Genomic DNA, 17,387 nt, shown 5'->3' with positions numbered 1-17,387 from the left:
TCCCGCGAAAATAAGTAACAATAAGGTAACTGCACGGGAGTATTTTGCTTTTGTGTTCTACGTGGCGATTTCTTGTGAAGTTAAACTTGATTTTTGTTCGATCGCGACAGACTAAGATCCCCCTTCATGCGATGACAATAAGCGATGACGTCATCGCTTAAAAATGATTCTGGAGCAGTTTTAGAGCCACCTTAAATTTTCGAAAATTTAAGGTGGCTCGTAGCTCCGGGGAATTGTTTTTTACTTTGCAAAAAGGCTGATCATTATTCAAAAATAACATGCTTCATTAATTTTCTAAAATAAGGTACCGGTATGTCATGTCTTTTGGTATATATGAAAGAACCTTTTTGAGTAGCAGCAGAAAAAATATTCTACCGCTATTTACCTCGATTTCAAAGAATGATTGTTAAATATTACGGGAACGAACGCCCGACGAACGCTTACTCGAATTCCAATTGATCCCGAACAACGCCCAACTGTCCGCCCAACTTGGTCCCCAACTTGCTCCCACAGTCCACGGTCAGCGGGTGGTCGTCTTTCCCTGGTAAGGAAGGACCCTGGTAAGTAAGTTGCACGAGTCATTGAGGCTGCATACTGATATCAATCTCGCGGGTTTTTCAGCTCGAGGGAAACGTTTTTCTATTATGAACGGGCAAATAAGCGAGTACGAGTTACAGAGACAAAGGAACATCGATGAAAACAAGAAAATACTGGCCAGTTTAGGACTTGACAAATTGAAGGTTAGTGCATGTGTACATGTCGCGGACTCACGTGTAAACATGTGCAGCTTGTTAACTTCGTCGGAAAAAGATGTTCACTGAACTGGTATTGCTAAGAACCTCTTTGCCTCTGCTTCTGCTTTTCGATGCTTGTACATGCGTCGTCTCGACTTATCTCATTTTGTGCATGATAATCAGTCAATTCCAAGTGAGATCATGACCCACCCCCTGCCCCCCGGGCAAAATGCTCTAGCGGTTGAGGCTGTAATGTTATTGTCAGTTGGGTTTTCTTGTTAACGCAAGGTCTAAACAAACACTTAAAGGGACATTTTCACGGTACTGCGCATGTACAAGTTACCGTATTTATTCGATTTACCGCCCTGGGCGCTTATTAAATTTTTGGACCTTGAGGGTGGGCGCTTATTCGAGGTGGGCGCTTATTCGAGGCTGGGCGCTTATTAAATTTTCACCATTTTTAGCAAGTTATACGTTTATTTTGCAAGAAAACAACAATTATCAATAACTAAATGTGAAGGTGAACGAAAGCTGAAATTAAATATTCATTAAAAGTTTCAGTAAAAAAGCTAAAAAAACTCGGTTTTCGGGATAGTCATTTTTTTTTAATCTCAACTTCAAAAATAATCAAAATTCCTCTTGTGCCCTCAATTAAGAGGGGTGGGGTGGGCGGTTATTCGAGGCTGGGCGCTTATTAACTTTTTCTACCTTCAGGGTGGGCGCTTATTCGAGGTGGGCGCTTATTCGAGGTTGGGCGCTAAATCGAATAAATACGGTATGACGCAAGCAAAATCACTTCTATTGTTTATAGACCTATCGGAAGTGATATGTCAATTATGCAAATCCTGCGCGTATTTTGTCTGTGTCATGGAATTTTCGTGTAAGCTGATCGATTGACTCGTGTGACTTGTTCAATCGACTCTCTTCACAATTTCAAAGCTCATGCTGAAAATTTCGCCAGCATCTGGTAAATAATTCAACTGATAGTGTTATGATGAGTGCTCAAGGAAAGATAACTGGAAAGATGAAAGCAAATCGAAAGATTTTCCTTGCAAATCATGTGGTGAGCTACATGGCAAGATACCTCTGCATTGCTTTGTTTATATGTCTGGAATGATTGATAAAAAGCGTAAAACGAGAAAGTTCTGTTTTCCTTATACTTTGAAGCTTGTACATTCAACGCCTCTAGTTTGATAGAATTCTCTCACTCGCATGAAGTTGCTGTGAAGATAAATTGGATAGATTGAAACGTATGTTCGAGTTCAATTTTGTATTGCAGGAATACAATCACGAAAACGTTGATGTGGACATGAGATTTCTTAGCTTATGCCGCGATCCAAAATAGTTATAACTCCTTGTAGCTATTTTCTAAATGGTATCAACAATCTACCGCTGTATTTTGTTTTGCAAGAGAACCTTGTGATCTTTATGCAGTGAGCAAACAATCTGTGTGATCACTTGTTTGAGACTTATCACGTCCACTGTCACATCACACCTATAAATTTTTTTCAAGCACATCAAAACACTCAGTTCATAGGAACCCGCACATTCTATAATTATGAATTTCAAAATGACAGATCCTTCTGTAAGCCACACAAGACCGCTTAGCACCACACCAGATTGATCTGTTATCTTTTCGATCGGCAAGTACTCTTGAGAACGTCCCGTCGCCGGTCGATCATGATGTCGTTTACAAGACTCTGTATGTTAAATGGCTTTTTCGTTGCCCAAACGCCTCAATCAGTCGACAAAACATCACTCACAGGTACTTGAGAAATAGATGACTTCAGTTTGTCTAAGCGGAACGACGGATGACATTGTTTAACGACGGATTCATTCGGATTTAACAAACAATCGCTACTTTGAATTTAGTGTTGACCCGTATGACTTATTCTGGAAGCAGTATGACACCTCACGCATGCGCGTTACTGTGAAACCGTCACTTTAAACCTTATTTTAACAGGAAAAGATATGTTGAACCAGGGTTTGGTAACAGGGAGAGTTATCAATGGTGAGTTAAGTCAGTGAGTTAAACAGTGGTGAGTTGCCAAATCTTGAATTTTCAAGATTTGTTCAGCAAAATCTTGAATTTTCAATATTTGGCCTGCCAAATCTTGAATTTTCAATATTTGTCCTGCCAAATCTTGAATTTTCAATATTTGTCCTGCCAAATCTCAAACTGCTCGATTTTCCGTCACAAGCTAGAATGGTGAGATAAACATTTGCTTCCTTCAAATGCTATCGAGCCAATACAAATATTAATACAGAAACAGTGTTACTTACCTGCAAAGCCACCAAGGTTACATTTAAGTGCCTGAGCATAAGAAAGGTTTTCTTTAGTCTTGTCGAAAAATAACACAGTGTATTCTCGGACAAGGATTACCACGTGCAGAACAACGTGTCAGAAGGAAACTTCACTGGCCAAATATTGAATTTTCAATATTTGGCAACTCACACCATCGTTAACTCACATGATAACTCACTCAGTGTAACTCACCGCGTTGGCGGACCCGTTGAACCAACTTTACATTAACGTAACCAAATACTTACTTCATCGCTTGAGGTCGCTAGGGCTTTATCATGGTTTGACACAATTTTTATCAACAGTCAAATGCGTTACCATCCAGGCATCTGTGCGATCAAATTCCCCATTAACTGGGCCTCAGTAGCAGTCAAATTCCTAGAGGTTGCCCAGGAGGGATGATCTCACTTGGAATTGACTGATACGTAAAGCCTAATGACGGGGGGCACTCCTATATGCAGGGGGCGGGGCTGCTAGTGATGTCTTGTTGGAGGTGGGTAGCATGGATTGTGGTATCACTAAGGGTGTTCAGGACAGAATACCATTGCTATGGGCATCAAGGTATCTTAGGGGGCTGTACAAAATGACAGAATTTTAACTCCCCCGAGGCATTGAATAACTTCTTAACATTCATCTTGAAAAAAAAACACCTCATTGACTGATAAAGTCTGGGTGATATCAGACAAAATATTTCACGCTTTTAAATTATATTTGTGCTCCGAGTTTGGAAATAAGCACCCTTTTAACAATTTCAGTTTTTCCTTGTCGTTGATTAAAAAGTATATAAAACCTGTTGTAATTGCCAGTCCATTGCAGGGTTATCCCTTATCATTACATCTGCTGTTTTCCCATTTATACACTAAGGTGGAAACAGGCACTTTGAGAGTGGTGTTTTTCCAAAAAGGACAGTCTCAGTGACTCCATCCAGTGCACTAACTGTTAGCTAACTGTTAGGCCACACACCACCCACATGACGAGCATGCCATGTACTGATGTTTTACTTTTATTCAGTGTCAGTTTGTTGCTAGTAAACCCATTACAAAGAAGCCAACACAAACCAGTGGAGTTAAGAGAAAAAGGCAAGAGACAAAGGTCAAAGAAGTAACAACTGATGATGAACCGATTTGTGAAGATAGATATCGCCTTAGATTGCGGAGATCTTCCCGCCGGCTAAAAGGACAGGTTAAGTTGCTTCTAATGCTTTTAAATTATTGATTATACCACTTTTGCACTATTTTACCGTATAATATTTATTTAGGGCAATTTATTTAGAACGCGCAAAATATGCCATCATGTTATTACACTGTAGATCAGAACAGGGCAAAAATACGGACAGACAAACTTACGGAATACCCAAACTTATTGAAAAAAAGTGGTACAATAAATGCTTTTATTCAATGATTTAACGTATAATAGGAGGGGACATTTCGCTCGTTGCTCGTAAAATATCAGCTTCTATTATACGTGTATGTTAAACCATTGAATAAGGTACGTTAATTTTCCGATAAAGACACTGACTTGATTCCAAAAATATGCTGTGTAAAATCAGTAACCTTGCCCTTATGAATAATCAAAGATCTCTTCGAGATGTCGACTTTTTTGCATGAAGTTAGTATGAGTAGAAGGTTTATGCTGGGCATTGTTGTTCGAACATATCATGGAAGAATTTAAACGTCTTTCAGTTCAAGCATTTTTTTTATTTTCGCGGAGGAAATGCTGCATGTATTTGTCAGTCGCGACGGCTGGGTGCTTTGCGACTCATATACTTTGGCTTGGTTAAAAAGGCGGAGGGAAGGCTCAGGGAAGGCTCATTTTTCCGTTGAGCGAGAAAAATAACGCCTGATCGCAGGTTAGGTTACGCACAACAGAGTTACCTTTTGTCTCATCACGCAATCTTAACCCCACATTGAGAAGTAAATTTTTGTTTGAACATTAACAAAAGCCGCTTCTCCTCGCGTTATTCTTTACCTTACGGCTACACATGCCATTTCTAACGACTACATTTCCAGTAAAACCGTTGCTGTTTATTTTTCTAATGGCGATGCATTAACTTCTGAGCAGAAGAAACGTTGAGTGTTTACTGCTTCCACTGGAAGTAATTTCACAACAGGCTACAAAAACACTTGTTAATATCACTTAACACATTTAATGATGTTGCAATTAGCGAAGCGCACTAATGACGTCACAGAATTTGACCCCCGGTGTGAGTCAGACAAAATTCGAACAAACAAACCGCTCTCTGTAAGAACAATGTATGGTTGGTGGGCACTTTGGAGGCATATTTAAAAGCGATTGTTTCACAAAACCATGGCCAGATTCATGGCTCGGAATTCGAGAGAAAGCCTTACCTGTGCAACGTAGAAAGGTTAAACCGTGGTTTGAAACAAAAGGTTTGTCAAACAGAGCGATTATTCAATAAATGTGTAAAATGTTTTACTCTCAGTTATTGAATGGATTATAAAGGCCCGATTTGCTGCCGGGATTTGCTGAAAGAAAACATTTATTTTTATGAGAAATGCAAAACGTTTACACTGTTCTTTATAGTGGCACATTTTGCAACACAACAGAGCTAACCTCAGATTTATGCCACCACAAAATTACACAAAGAAACGCTCGTCCGATCGGTCTCCTTGCCTGACCCGAATATTTATAGAGGTCAATTTCGTTACACAATTGTCGCGTATTTAATATAGACTGATCGAGCTCGGCAGCTGTAGCTGCAGTCTGTAATAGTAATGGGGATAAATTTAAATTTAATATTAAAATCAAACCCTGCCGTCAATTCCATTAGAAAGGCGTTTGAATAGCATAATATTTTCGCCCTCTATCTATCGTGTCGAAATGAGATCGGATGGCCGGCGATCAGTGCCGTCAAATTCGGGAAGAATTCTGAATTTCTTGCAACCGACGATCTTTCCGGGGCCTAAATGAAGCGAACATACAAGTGCTATCCTTTGCAATTATATAATTCAATAGTAATTCGCTATCCGCCGCTTAAATTTCTCGGCAGCCTGAATAATTTTGCAGTGGGAATCAAGGTGTCATTGCCTGATCTTTTGGGCCATTTTTTGGATACCTTCAATCTGTTTTTTCACTTACTAAAGCAAAAATGTTTTGGAATCTATCATTTTTCGAGCCTTTCGAGAATCTCGGCTTCAAATTGTGCCTTTCTCGCCCTTTTTTTTGTCAAGAATGCATCCCCTCCATACAAAGCCTTTGCCAAAACTAAAATTGTTGTCCGACTCACGCGGGGGGTATCATGCGGCGAAATCTATTTTAAGTAATAGTGCGCTTCGCTAGATGTTGCAATTCTAAATTGTGCAACTCAGCAGAAATAATCAATTGTCACGAAATTAGTTCCCTTTGGTTAACTATTAGCAACGTTTTAGTGTGTGAAAGACTTGTACGAGTACAAATTTGCGTTGTTAATCGTTTTAGGTTAAATTAATATTAGCGCCTAAAGACTTGTACCATGACAAATTGCGTTCTTAATCGTTTTAAACTTCGCTGCCTTCTAGCGCTGAACCCCTTACATTCTTATTTGGTTATGTGACGTAAGATTTGGGCTACTCACGTTTTTGATTGTTATATAACGTTTGTAAATTTGACAAGTCACGATTTTTCTTTAAGAACGGAAGTGCTGAAGCACAACTATAGAGTGACACTTTACAAGCCACGCGCTTTGATCACCCACAGCGGAAAGTATTCCCTTGAAAAATTAAAACAGTCCCTTGAGAGTTAACAAGAATGCGATCCCTTCCAGTTCAGATTTTACCCAATGTAAACGCTATTCTCCTACTTTTTGCTTGTAAACAAGCAAAAAAAGTTGAAAAAAGGTGTATGTCTCTTTGTGTTAAGGTCAGCATACTAAAAGTAACATACAATCAGGTAATACTGTATCTTTCTCTTTTGAATAAGGAACCCAGTGAGTTGCAGGAACAGAACTATAACTTTGAGGATGAGGATGATGAAGATTACAAGAAACCCTTGAGAGCACCAAAAAACAGAGAAAATGTATTTGGAGAAATACCAGGTAAACCAAACAGGGTTGGGATGAAATGATATAATTTAAATTATATTTAGTTTCTGAAAAAAATGCTGTTTGAAGTGGTTGCTACACTACAGTGATGATCCACTACATCAAGACCATCTGGGCAGAGTTTTTTTTGAAAACCTTTTAGTGTGTGTTGATATGATTTGATAAATTGAAATCTGTGAGAGGAAGAGTACACAGAATACAAAACACATATTAAATTATTATAACTTGATTTATTTTGGTAATCATTTTTTTGCACAGAAAGTTTTTTTTTTTAGCAAATTTCTTACTTGTATGTACACACATAAATTAACTTGATTCATTTTGGTAATCATTTGGAAAAGTGTATGTAATTAACTGTAGCACCGTGGTTTGTATTTGATCATTTCTTAATAAAAATTGTAGCCTGCGCACAGGCTATCCAGAGCCCTCGGACGGACGGCGAAAAGCGCCGGTAACGAGGTACAAAGCGCTGAGTAGATAAGCCTGCACCCATCTGTCAGGATATCAAGTGATCATGTCCAAATTTTGGATGCAATGTGCTGATTGGTGGATTTTAATTATTCATGACCTAGTCAAAGTGTTTCCTTTCCGGTAGAGACAAAGTATTTCCGGTTTCAATTGAATGTGCTTGACAACGGCATTAATGACTTCTTGCCAATTTTTTGAGGCGATATTGAATGACAGTCCTTCACATGTCTTTCTTAGTTTCGCTGCACACCATTTGCACAGTCTTTCAGACAAGCTGTTATTTCTTTTCTACAATGATTCTTGCTTGCTTGATGATTTGCAATAAAATCACATCACACCTCCGATGCCCTTCTTGTTGGAATGTTTAAACACATTTTCAGCTACATGGGTTGGTTTGACTGGCCTACTGATCTAATGATCCCTTGCTGTCATTAGGTTCTCCAGTAGGAACATGGTGGAGTACAAGGCTGGCTTGCTGTATTGATGGAGTTCACAGGTAGGTAGCAAACTTTACTTGCCCATCAAAAAGTAAAGAATGACAACAAAACAACAGGGAAATGTTGTTTTGCAAAAGTTTACAAGAAGTGGGCCAACTCCTGCATGAATTATTTTAATTAGAAATTACTATGCCTCAATCCCCCTTCCCTTTTGTATGTAATCCTCAATCAATGAGAGAATACAATTTTACAAATAATTTTTTAACACAAACATTCCTATGTTTTATTTTGTCGTGTGGTATCCATCCAGCAGGTTATGTTATGCCAGAACTTTAAATTACCGGGTACACTTTTTTCTCAAGGCCGTAACTAGCAAGAGGCAAAGGTCTGGTTACAGCCCTGTTTCTTTGAACGTTTTAAGATATTTCCAAAGCAGCATACCATAATTGATGTAACAGTGCTATTTAGGGGAGCAGGGATGGCGAAGTGGTGAGTCAGTGCTCGCCTCCCACCGAATGTGTCCCGGGTTCAATTCCCGGACCCGGCGTCATACGTGGGTTGAGTTTGTTGTTGGTTCTTGTCCTTGCTCTGAGGATTTTTCTCCGGGTTCTCCAGTCTTCCTCCCTCAAAATCAACAGTTCTAAATTCCAATTCAATTAGGAATTTGAGGGCCACAGGTTTGTTTGTCGCAAGACTGTTAGGTGCTGCCCTCTTGTAAAATAAAATAAATAAAATAAAGACGATTCAAGACAATGTATATTTACTTGCCACTGGTAACTGGACCACAAATTAACTTTGGGGCATTGATCTGGTGTTTATTTTAAAAAAAAATACAGGTTTGACCTGGCATTTATATGAGGAAAATACTGTATATTAATGATCTCTGTGGTGTATTGACAGGCCAACAGTGGCTGGTATACATGGAAGTGATGAAGGATGTTACTCACTTGCTCTCTCTGGAGGATATGAAGATGACCTTGATTACGGAGTGTGTTTCACATACACTGGAGAAGGTATACTAACAGTTACTGTGCAGTTAGCCCTACCCAGAATATCACATGGATCACAATTATTGTTACAGTTTTGTTGTGTATTGTTAAATTTATGTTTAATGGCCTCTGCAATCAGTAAGTACCCAGTACCACTATATTCTTTTGACCATAGTATTTAGTTTACTGAATAATGTATTCAGGTTCATGTTTACATAAATATGGCTGTAAACAAAACAGTTAAACTAGAATGCTTTGTTGTTTGCAGGTGGAAGAGATTTAAAGGGCACAAAAGCTAATCCCAAGGTACTGTTATTGTCATAAACCCTTTTAACCTCTAAGAGTGCATAACTTGGTCAATATTTTCTTGTCCACTTTATATGAATTGAGTGGCACCAAATTGTCTGAAAAAAAACCTGCATTTTGAAAGTATGAAATTGGACCTCATCCCCTATTTGTGACATGATTGACCACCCGTATAACTTCTGAATCTTTTTTGCCTAGCTACCTAATACATCAGTATGTGATGTGCATGGTAACTAAAATTAACCACTGTAATAAGATCTGCTTGATCAATAACATAATATTATAGTTTAGGGGTATATCAACTACAGTGTTTTATGGAATATACAGATCAACACCCTTCATATGGTGTACCATAATAGAAACTTCAGCATAAATTTTTTAATAAAAAATTAATAATTAACCGTTTTACCAATTATTGGCCTGTTGTCAAACCAGTTATAAGCGGTCACCCTTTACAAAGCATTCAGTTATCAAATTCCTGGAAAAAGGTCCCCATATTTAAAACCGTTGTTGTTGGTGACCCAATTGCTTAATATTAATAGTATTGAATTTTGCCTTGACTGAGTGATCACCCTAGTACAATGCAATATTTTATGATTAGCAATTCATGTCCACAATATTTAGCATCATGGCCCCAGACAACCAACCATATTTATTTGTTTCAATTCAGTTCATGTTGAATTTCACTACAAAACTACTGATTACGTAGTTAAACAACAAAACATTTGCCTAACAAAAAGCATCATGCCTCAAAGTTGTTGAGAGTAGCATTTTTATTACTCATTAAAGTTCAGTTTTCTTTTAATTGTAATTTTTTTGTAACTTTTTTTTAATTTCTTGTTAACTGTATGTTTCCTACAGAACTTACGGACTGCACCTCAGTCAAAAGATCAAACTCTAACCAGAGGTGAATAAAATACCATCCTTTTGTTTTAATAATTAATAGCACATGGAGTCTCTACAATTAAGAAAACAAATTTAAACATTTTATTTATAGTTTCCACTGGACACATACACATGTCCAGTTAAAAATAAAACAACAGACACTTAACAATTGTATTCATGGAGTTTAAATACAGTGGGATCCTTATTTTTCAAACCCTTAATTTCCCGAACCTCCCAATAACTCAAACCAAAAGTTGTTTCTCTTGGATTTGCTTTACTGACTCAAACACTGCAAATTATTTTACACCTGATTTTAAACTTCCAATTTTTTCTGAATTGATTATTGTTTTCTTTGGATGTTTGAGACATTAGGATTCCACCAAAAGTGTCTAAAAATTTTGTCTAAAGCAGAACTCAAAATTTGGAATCTCAGTGTACTACATGTAAGGAGAAGTTCACCCCAGAATGGCCATTTGTCTTCTTTACGCCAATAAAAAGTTTATACAGAGATATGTTATTCACTAAAATTTCAGCCTCCAACGTTCGCTATAACCATACAAAATCTTTCCCAAAACTTCAGTTGACAACTGAACGCCGCTATCTTGGAGCTGGTAATGTATGGGTAACGTTAAAGAACTCAGCCTGAAGTCAGCCATTCTGGAGTGAACTTCTCCTTCAATATATAAGCTAGGTAGGTGTCATTTTGCACCAAAAGGCACCTTTTTCAAGCCATTTTGCTCCAAAATGGGGTATAGATTTTCACTATTTTGTTTTGAATAGAGTATTGTTTGTGTACTCTCAGGTCACAATTTATTGGTATAACTGTAGAGAGAATCTGTTTTTGAGATTGTATCGTAAAAACTTGTGTATAAGCCGCACCTTTTTGCTGAAATTTTCTTCTCTAACTTATGGATGCGGCTTATCTATGAGACCATTGCTTTTGGTTGGTGTAAATTGGAAGTGCCTAGTCTGGGGTTAGAAAAACACTAAAAACCTTAACTAAATAAACATTAACATATTGAAACCTGTTGCCTTTGGTAAAAGTTCTGGAAAGACAACATCTTGTCAAAATAGTAAGACTTAATATGTTTATTGGAAGATATTGGGATTTCAATCGAGTTCGCAGCCAATTACACAGCATTAGATCTGATTAGATCTGGTCAAGCTTTTCACCAACAAGCAACCAACTTCTTTACCTCAACACTTTCCTTAAGTTTTTATTATTGCGGTTTTCAGTGAAATGCGAACTCTGAAATTCAAAATCCAACCAACGAATGCGTTTTTCGCTGCCGTCAATCATAATTACGGCGACAGAAAAACAAAAACAAAGAAAATGGATCGAAATCTACCAATCACAACTGAGAAACGTGACCTTTTGACCTGATTGAAGTGAACTTCTGTTTCCCGAGAGGTCCGCTAAGTTGATTGACGGCAGCAAAAAGCGTAAACCGTTGGTTGAGGATTGAATGTCAGAGTTCGCATTTCAGTGAAAACCGCAATAAGTTGGGATGGCGGCTTATCTACGAGTGTGGCTAAATACACGAGTTTTTACGGTAATTATCCATGTCATGTGATTTTGTAATGTTGGGAATTTGAATTAGCTGGTAATCAGATATTTTTAATTCAAACAAAATCATTTCCTAAGAAGGGTCCAGCTAAAATATCAGGTCTTGAAATTTACACTCGCAACCTCTAAAATGTGAGTAGTTTTTGGACCTTGTAAACCGAAGCTAAGTCCACCAGCAAGCAGTATTTGCGAGTCAATATTTTCCATGACATTTATGAATAAGTTCTTGGCAATTTTTAATCTAAAAAGAGTTTATACCAACATGAGTGGGGACATCAGTGGTTTTGTAAACCATGTATGCACTAATGCATGTATCTGGAACCTACAGGGTAAAACAACTTTGTTACTCATATTTTGTTACTTTACCCTTGGTCTGCATTTCATCCCAGATCTGCTGTCAGAAGCATGCCACACACACATCTTTGCAGAGTAACCTCTAAGGTTTTGCACACGTATTTTTAAACGGCTATTCCAATGAAGATCAAGGATAATTTGAAAGGGTACCTTTTCTTCAAAAGGATGGAGGTTTTGTCGTAGGGGCAGTCAGCCTTCCCATCCGGCCTCCCCCTCCCCTATCAAGGGAGGCTCGAGCTCATCATGTAATATTTCACAGTTTGCAGCTGTTACTAGAAATCTACATTGCCAATTTATTAATTGTATTTTGTTGAGGGATCTTCTGTAAACTTTTATCTTTTGTTAATAAAACAGGAAATTTGGCATTGAGTAGAAATGTTGAAAACGGCAGACCTGTGCGAGTCATCAGAGGATACAAGTCAAAAAGCTCTTACGCTCCAGAAGAAGGATACAGATATGATGGTAAGAAACCCCGCGTTATTATTTGCCTTTAGAGAAAAACATTCAGTGTACTCAGCAATTTAATGTACAGAGCTCTGTATAGTGTTCAAAGTTTCTGTAGAGAAGTGCAAAGTTCCACTACTACTGAATTAAGTATCTATAATTAACAGTGACGAACATTGCGTTAAGTAAAATTAATTTGTAAGCCAGCTCTTTGGAGTGTTAGTATTTCATGTACATGTATCTTTTAAAAAGTCCACTTTCAGAAATTTGTTCATCTAGTTTGACATCCCTAAGGCCAACCATTTAAAGCTGTGAAGATAAAAAAATTATATTAATTTTCTACATAGTTTCCAGTACATGGGAATAGCAATACATAAAAAATCTTTTCATGAATATTTAATGTAGTTTTGGTTTGAGTCATTGCCAGCTTCATGTGTAAAAAAGGTGTTGACACAAAGTGACATATGTCTCAAAATTGTATGTTGTGGGAACAAGATTTTGTAGATATCATGACTGTAAAATAATCTTAATTCATAGAAATGAATAGTTAAACAATACAGGATGGTACATTATCACCTTCAGTACAACATATTAAACACATTCCTGATAGTATATATCCAGTGAGGAATCTTGAGGAGGGGACCGGAGGGGGGATGTCCCCCTCTAATCCTTTGTTTTGGTTAGAGATTTCTTTAAAATGACTTCCTAAAATTACTAAATCAAATACCACATATTTACAAATAGCCCAATTTTGATTTTTAAAAATTCAGCCTAAAACGATTGACATCACTGTGAGGCTCTGGGAAATAAACCACCCAATCGCTATATTATTCCGCAGAGTCTCGCACTGAGGTATATTGTTTTAGGCTGAATTTTTCTATTGGTAATATAAGTTGTTTATGGTTTTGTTGATTCCAGGACTATACAATGTAGTGAAATATTGGCAAGCATGTGGATTAAGTGGCTTTTTAGTTTACAAATTTGCTCTTAAAAGATGTGATGAGCAAGCTCCTCCACCATGGGAACTGACAGATGAAACTGAAACCAACACACAGTCAGACAACACAGAGACTAATGGCTGTAGCGACTCGTGATTGTCATGGCATGTTTATAGAAAATACGTTCAAGAAATTTTATTTAGCTTGAGATTCAATTTCACACTTATTATCTTATTATATTGGCTTAGCTTGTTGATATTTAATCATTATTTGGCTGTTATGTTAAGCAAATTCCTTCATTTCCACAGTTTTTTGTTAAAGTTTAAATGGCAGTGTAACTTTTTTTGATGAAATAAAGTGTTTTATTTATCTTATAGCTGAGTTGTTGGTCAGTTTGCACTTCTCACTAGGAATTTTTAATTTAATCACGTCAGAAATTTTGAAGCGCGGTCACTCAGGCGAAGCAACTAAATTCTGCAACGCCTGATTGCAGGTTAGTCCTGGAGAACATAAACAGTCAGGGTTAAATTTGCGGGGGAGGGGGTGGTATTCCTATTGTATTTGCCTAAACGAAAACATTTATTTTACAGTAAAATGAATTAGTGTTTCGGTATGTATTGCTCAAGATCCCTATTTTAAAATACACAGTCTACGTATTCACTTCCACACATTCACACAAGAAGGTGTTGCATCCCGGCCTGTAATCTGCGATCAGGCTTTTCTCAATGCAGAAAGGGAGAGGGGAAAAAAGCATGCCCTCCTTCCCCAGAGTGATTAGTAGGGAGGGAGGGCATGATCTTAGGTTACCTGGCGTCAAAATCAAAACCAAATCTACTAGGAGCTTCTACTAAGGAGTTTAAGGAGGCTGAACAATGGTTTCCAGCTCTTATACTTAGATGGGTCAGTACCTTCAATGATTTCAAACAAATGTCCAAACATAGTTGAACAAGTTGTGATCATTTTGATGACGTCACCATATCGAAGGATTTTTCGGGTTTGCAATTTTCGACTCCAGGACTTTTTTGGGTGGAAACATTTGGCAAGTATTTTTTGGGTAGTACAAACAATCTTAACATTTGTGGTAGTGCCTTGGCTGTGTAGTTCTTTTGTAAAGTACAAACAAACATGTTTTGCTGTTGATTTTTTGGGGGGTTTATATTTGGTCTTGGGACTTTTTTGGGTTTTGTTGGAAGCCCTAGGGATTTTTTGTGTCTTTTGGCCCCCATTTGATCATCCCCGTCATTTGAAATCCTGAGTACCCCCTGGGCATCCTGTGCGAAGGCCTTTGCGTGTTAGTATAGACCGGCGGTTTAAGTAGTAGCCTCTAGTACGGTTTAAGTAGTAGCCAAATTAGGCCAATCAGAATTTTTTGGAGAATCAAAGTCATTAAGCATGCAAGAGGTCGAACTATTTGTGACGTCATAAGTTTGTCAAGTAAGGGTGTCACGTATGACATAAACAGTCACACAAATATATTTTAACAACTCTTTAATCTCAAAAAATCCTAATTTTACAAATTCGGACACAAGCAAGGTGTGTGTGTACATTGTAACAATGAGGGAATGTGCGTATATGCGGAAGTGAGTTTTGTGAGGGACGTATTTACAATTCGCGCAAGAGTTCAACGTTCATGTCGTCCTGCTAGTCCCAGGCCACATTTAGTTCTCGTAACATTTCCTCCTCTTCCTCATCGCAGGGTTGGTATCCGTAAGGGTACGAAAAGTAATCCTTCGTGTCCACAACTCGTTTGTCAAAGACCAACTTGTAGCGCTTGTAGCGATAGCCGTAGTTCTTTGGACCAGCGGATGCGAACTCAACGATCGTGTGATCTTGTGTGGGTTGAGGCGCCTTCCGTTTTCATTGTTTCATAAATTGAAAACAACGTACACTACATTACAGTATCCATCTGTACTGGAAATCATCATGTTCGCCTTTGAAAAATAATCTTCCAAATAGAGGTCCATACATTTTGAGTGAAACCATTTCCCGTAGGTGGGTCCTTTTTCGTAGTACCCATGAAAAGGTGCGTTTTTCATCAAATCTAATGGTGCCACCTAGGTAATGTCTCCTCTTTCATCTACTTTCCATGTGTAATGGTTGACAAATAAATCACAATAATGACATGGATCTAAGTGGCTGTAAATCCTGGTCCAAGTGAAAAAATCATCTGTGTCGGGTTTTAATTGGTACGAAGTCCATATCGGTGGCGTTAATCTGTCGGCTACATATTGTCTATCAGCCTCCCATTGTATTTTTCCCTTGAGTTCTTCTGGTAAAATGTCCCAATAACTGGTAACCTGATTGATGTCTTCTCCCATCGAATCGTCGTCTCCTTCTTCTTTCACTCCTTTAGCTTATTTTAAATTTTTCATTTCTTCCTTTTCTCGCCACATGTTTCTTCTAAGCACTCAAGACCAACTTTGTTTGCAGGTGAGGAAAACTGGAGGGTTGGGCTTCTTTTGTAGTATTCATGAACCAATCAACTGCGAGATCCTGAACTGACCAATGACAAACTCGCCCCATTCTTTTTCGTCTATGACGTAAGGGGGATAGGGGTATCACCTACACTCATGTGTCAGGTGATTATGATCCAATGAGAAGTCAGAGTGTTGGGGGTGGGGGTATCCACCACAGTAACCGTCAAACCGCCAAAACACCAAGAATTGCCAGTAACCGCCAAAACACCAAAAACCGCCAGTAACCGCCAAAACACCAAGAACCGCCAAAAACCGCCAGTACCCACCAAAATCCGCCAGTTACCGCCAAAAGTCCCAAAACACCAAAAACCGCCAATAGCCGCAAGTAACCGCCAGCTAAATATAAAAATAATGGTTTATTTGATTTAATCCAGTTTTAGTCGACCAAGCAACAAGTCAATCATGTCCCTTTGCTGTCGTTATTGTCAAAGACGTCGTGCAGACAGTAGAAGCCGTCACGAGAAATATAGATGTCGCAGACGATTAAAAGACAAGAGAGGATACACCAATGGCTACATCTCCTACTGAACCGTCCAATGGGAACCCAGGAGGAATGGAAATGGGAGAGGCATTTCGGTTCAAGACACCCTCGAGTATTTTGGTCGTTGGTCCATCTGGCTGTGGCAAGACTTGCTTTACCGAGTCGTTACTTTTGGATCATTCAGAAGAGTCGTTTAGTACACCTCCTGAGACCATTCATTATTGTTACGGGGCGTGGCAAGATGGTTTCAGAGACATGCAAGAGGCTGGGGTACATTTTCACGAGGGTGTTCCCACGACCTCTCAATTGCGAAAATGGTTTCCGAACGGTGGACTCCTTGTGTTGGACGATCTAATGACAGAGGGAAGTGAAGATAAAGAGCTATTGGATTTGTTCACCAAACACTCTCATCATCAAAGTATCACCGTCCTGTTTCTGTGTCAAGACATGTTCCCACCTGGTAAATACGGCAAGTGTATTTCCAGGAATGCTCACTACATCATAGCCTTCAAAAATCCTCGCGACCAACTAGCTATGAGGAATTTACTGCTACAAGCTTTTCCCATCTACTGGCAAGACATTATGACCGTGTACCAAAAAGTAGCGAAACGACCCTTTGGGTACTTGGCCTTGGATCTTCACCCAGCCAGCGATGACATTAGACGGGTGTTTAGCCACCTCTTGACGCACGAAGGATACCCACGCTGGTATCGAAGAAAGGTGGCGGACGCTTTAACGCTAACAAAAATTGTATATTAGAAATCACCTCAAACGACTCTTACTCAGTTGAAGCACGCTGTTTGGGTGAAACGTTGACGAGGAGAAAAAGACAATGGCAGATCGTGCACCAGATATATTTGACACCGAGCCAGAAGGTGGAAGCGATGAAGAAAATGTAGAGGAAGAATATCCTGAAGAGGAAGAGGACGATGACACTGACTATGATCCGTGGGGTCCGTTGTGTGG

At 38.7% G+C, this 17,387-nt stretch overlaps 2 protein-coding genes across 2 annotated transcripts; both read left to right on the top strand.

Moving 5' to 3' along the window:
* The first annotated feature begins 560 nt into the window (after positions 1 to 560).
* Positions 561 to 13,837, top strand: LOC144630245 (uncharacterized). The gene is made up of 9 exons (XM_078488585.1): positions 561 to 740; positions 4,048 to 4,218; positions 6,955 to 7,069; positions 7,979 to 8,039; positions 8,881 to 8,993; positions 9,238 to 9,275; positions 10,137 to 10,182; positions 12,436 to 12,543; positions 13,444 to 13,837. Exons 1-9 carry the CDS (start codon positions 645 to 647, stop codon positions 13,617 to 13,619), a joined length of 924 nt encoding a protein of 307 aa, XP_078344711.1. The 5' UTR covers positions 561 to 644; the 3' UTR covers positions 13,620 to 13,837.
* Positions 13,838 to 16,460: 2,623 nt separating this feature from the next.
* LOC144629639 (uncharacterized) lies at positions 16,461 to 17,180 on the top strand. The gene has a single exon (XM_078487869.1). The coding sequence runs from the start codon at positions 16,494 to 16,496 to the stop codon at positions 17,178 to 17,180; it is 687 nt and encodes a 228-aa protein (XP_078343995.1). The 5' UTR covers positions 16,461 to 16,493.
* Positions 17,181 to 17,387: the final 207 nt, after the last annotated feature.

Source organism: Oculina patagonica, chromosome 11 (genome assembly GCF_052425735.1).
Source record: "Oculina patagonica isolate OP01 chromosome 11, crgOcupat, whole genome shotgun sequence".
NCBI lineage: Eukaryota > Metazoa > Cnidaria > Anthozoa > Scleractinia > Oculinidae > Oculina > Oculina patagonica.
Note: the sequence above shows the minus strand (reverse complement) of the source record. Positions and strands in the feature narration are given on the sequence as shown.

Coding starts and splice junctions, on each gene's coding strand:
- LOC144630245 (XM_078488585.1), top strand. CDS start 645: ATGAACGGGCAAATAAGCGAGTACGAGTTACAGAGACAAAGGAACATC. Junction 8,994..9,237: donor TTTCACATACACTGGAGAAG/GTATACTAACAG, acceptor TGTTGTTTGCAG/GTGGAAGAGATTTAAAGGGC. Junction 12,544..13,443: donor AGAAGGATACAGATATGATG/GTAAGAAACCCC, acceptor TGTTGATTCCAG/GACTATACAATGTAGTGAAA.
- LOC144629639 (XM_078487869.1), top strand. CDS start 16,494: ATGGAAATGGGAGAGGCATTTCGGTTCAAGACACCCTCGAGTATTTTG.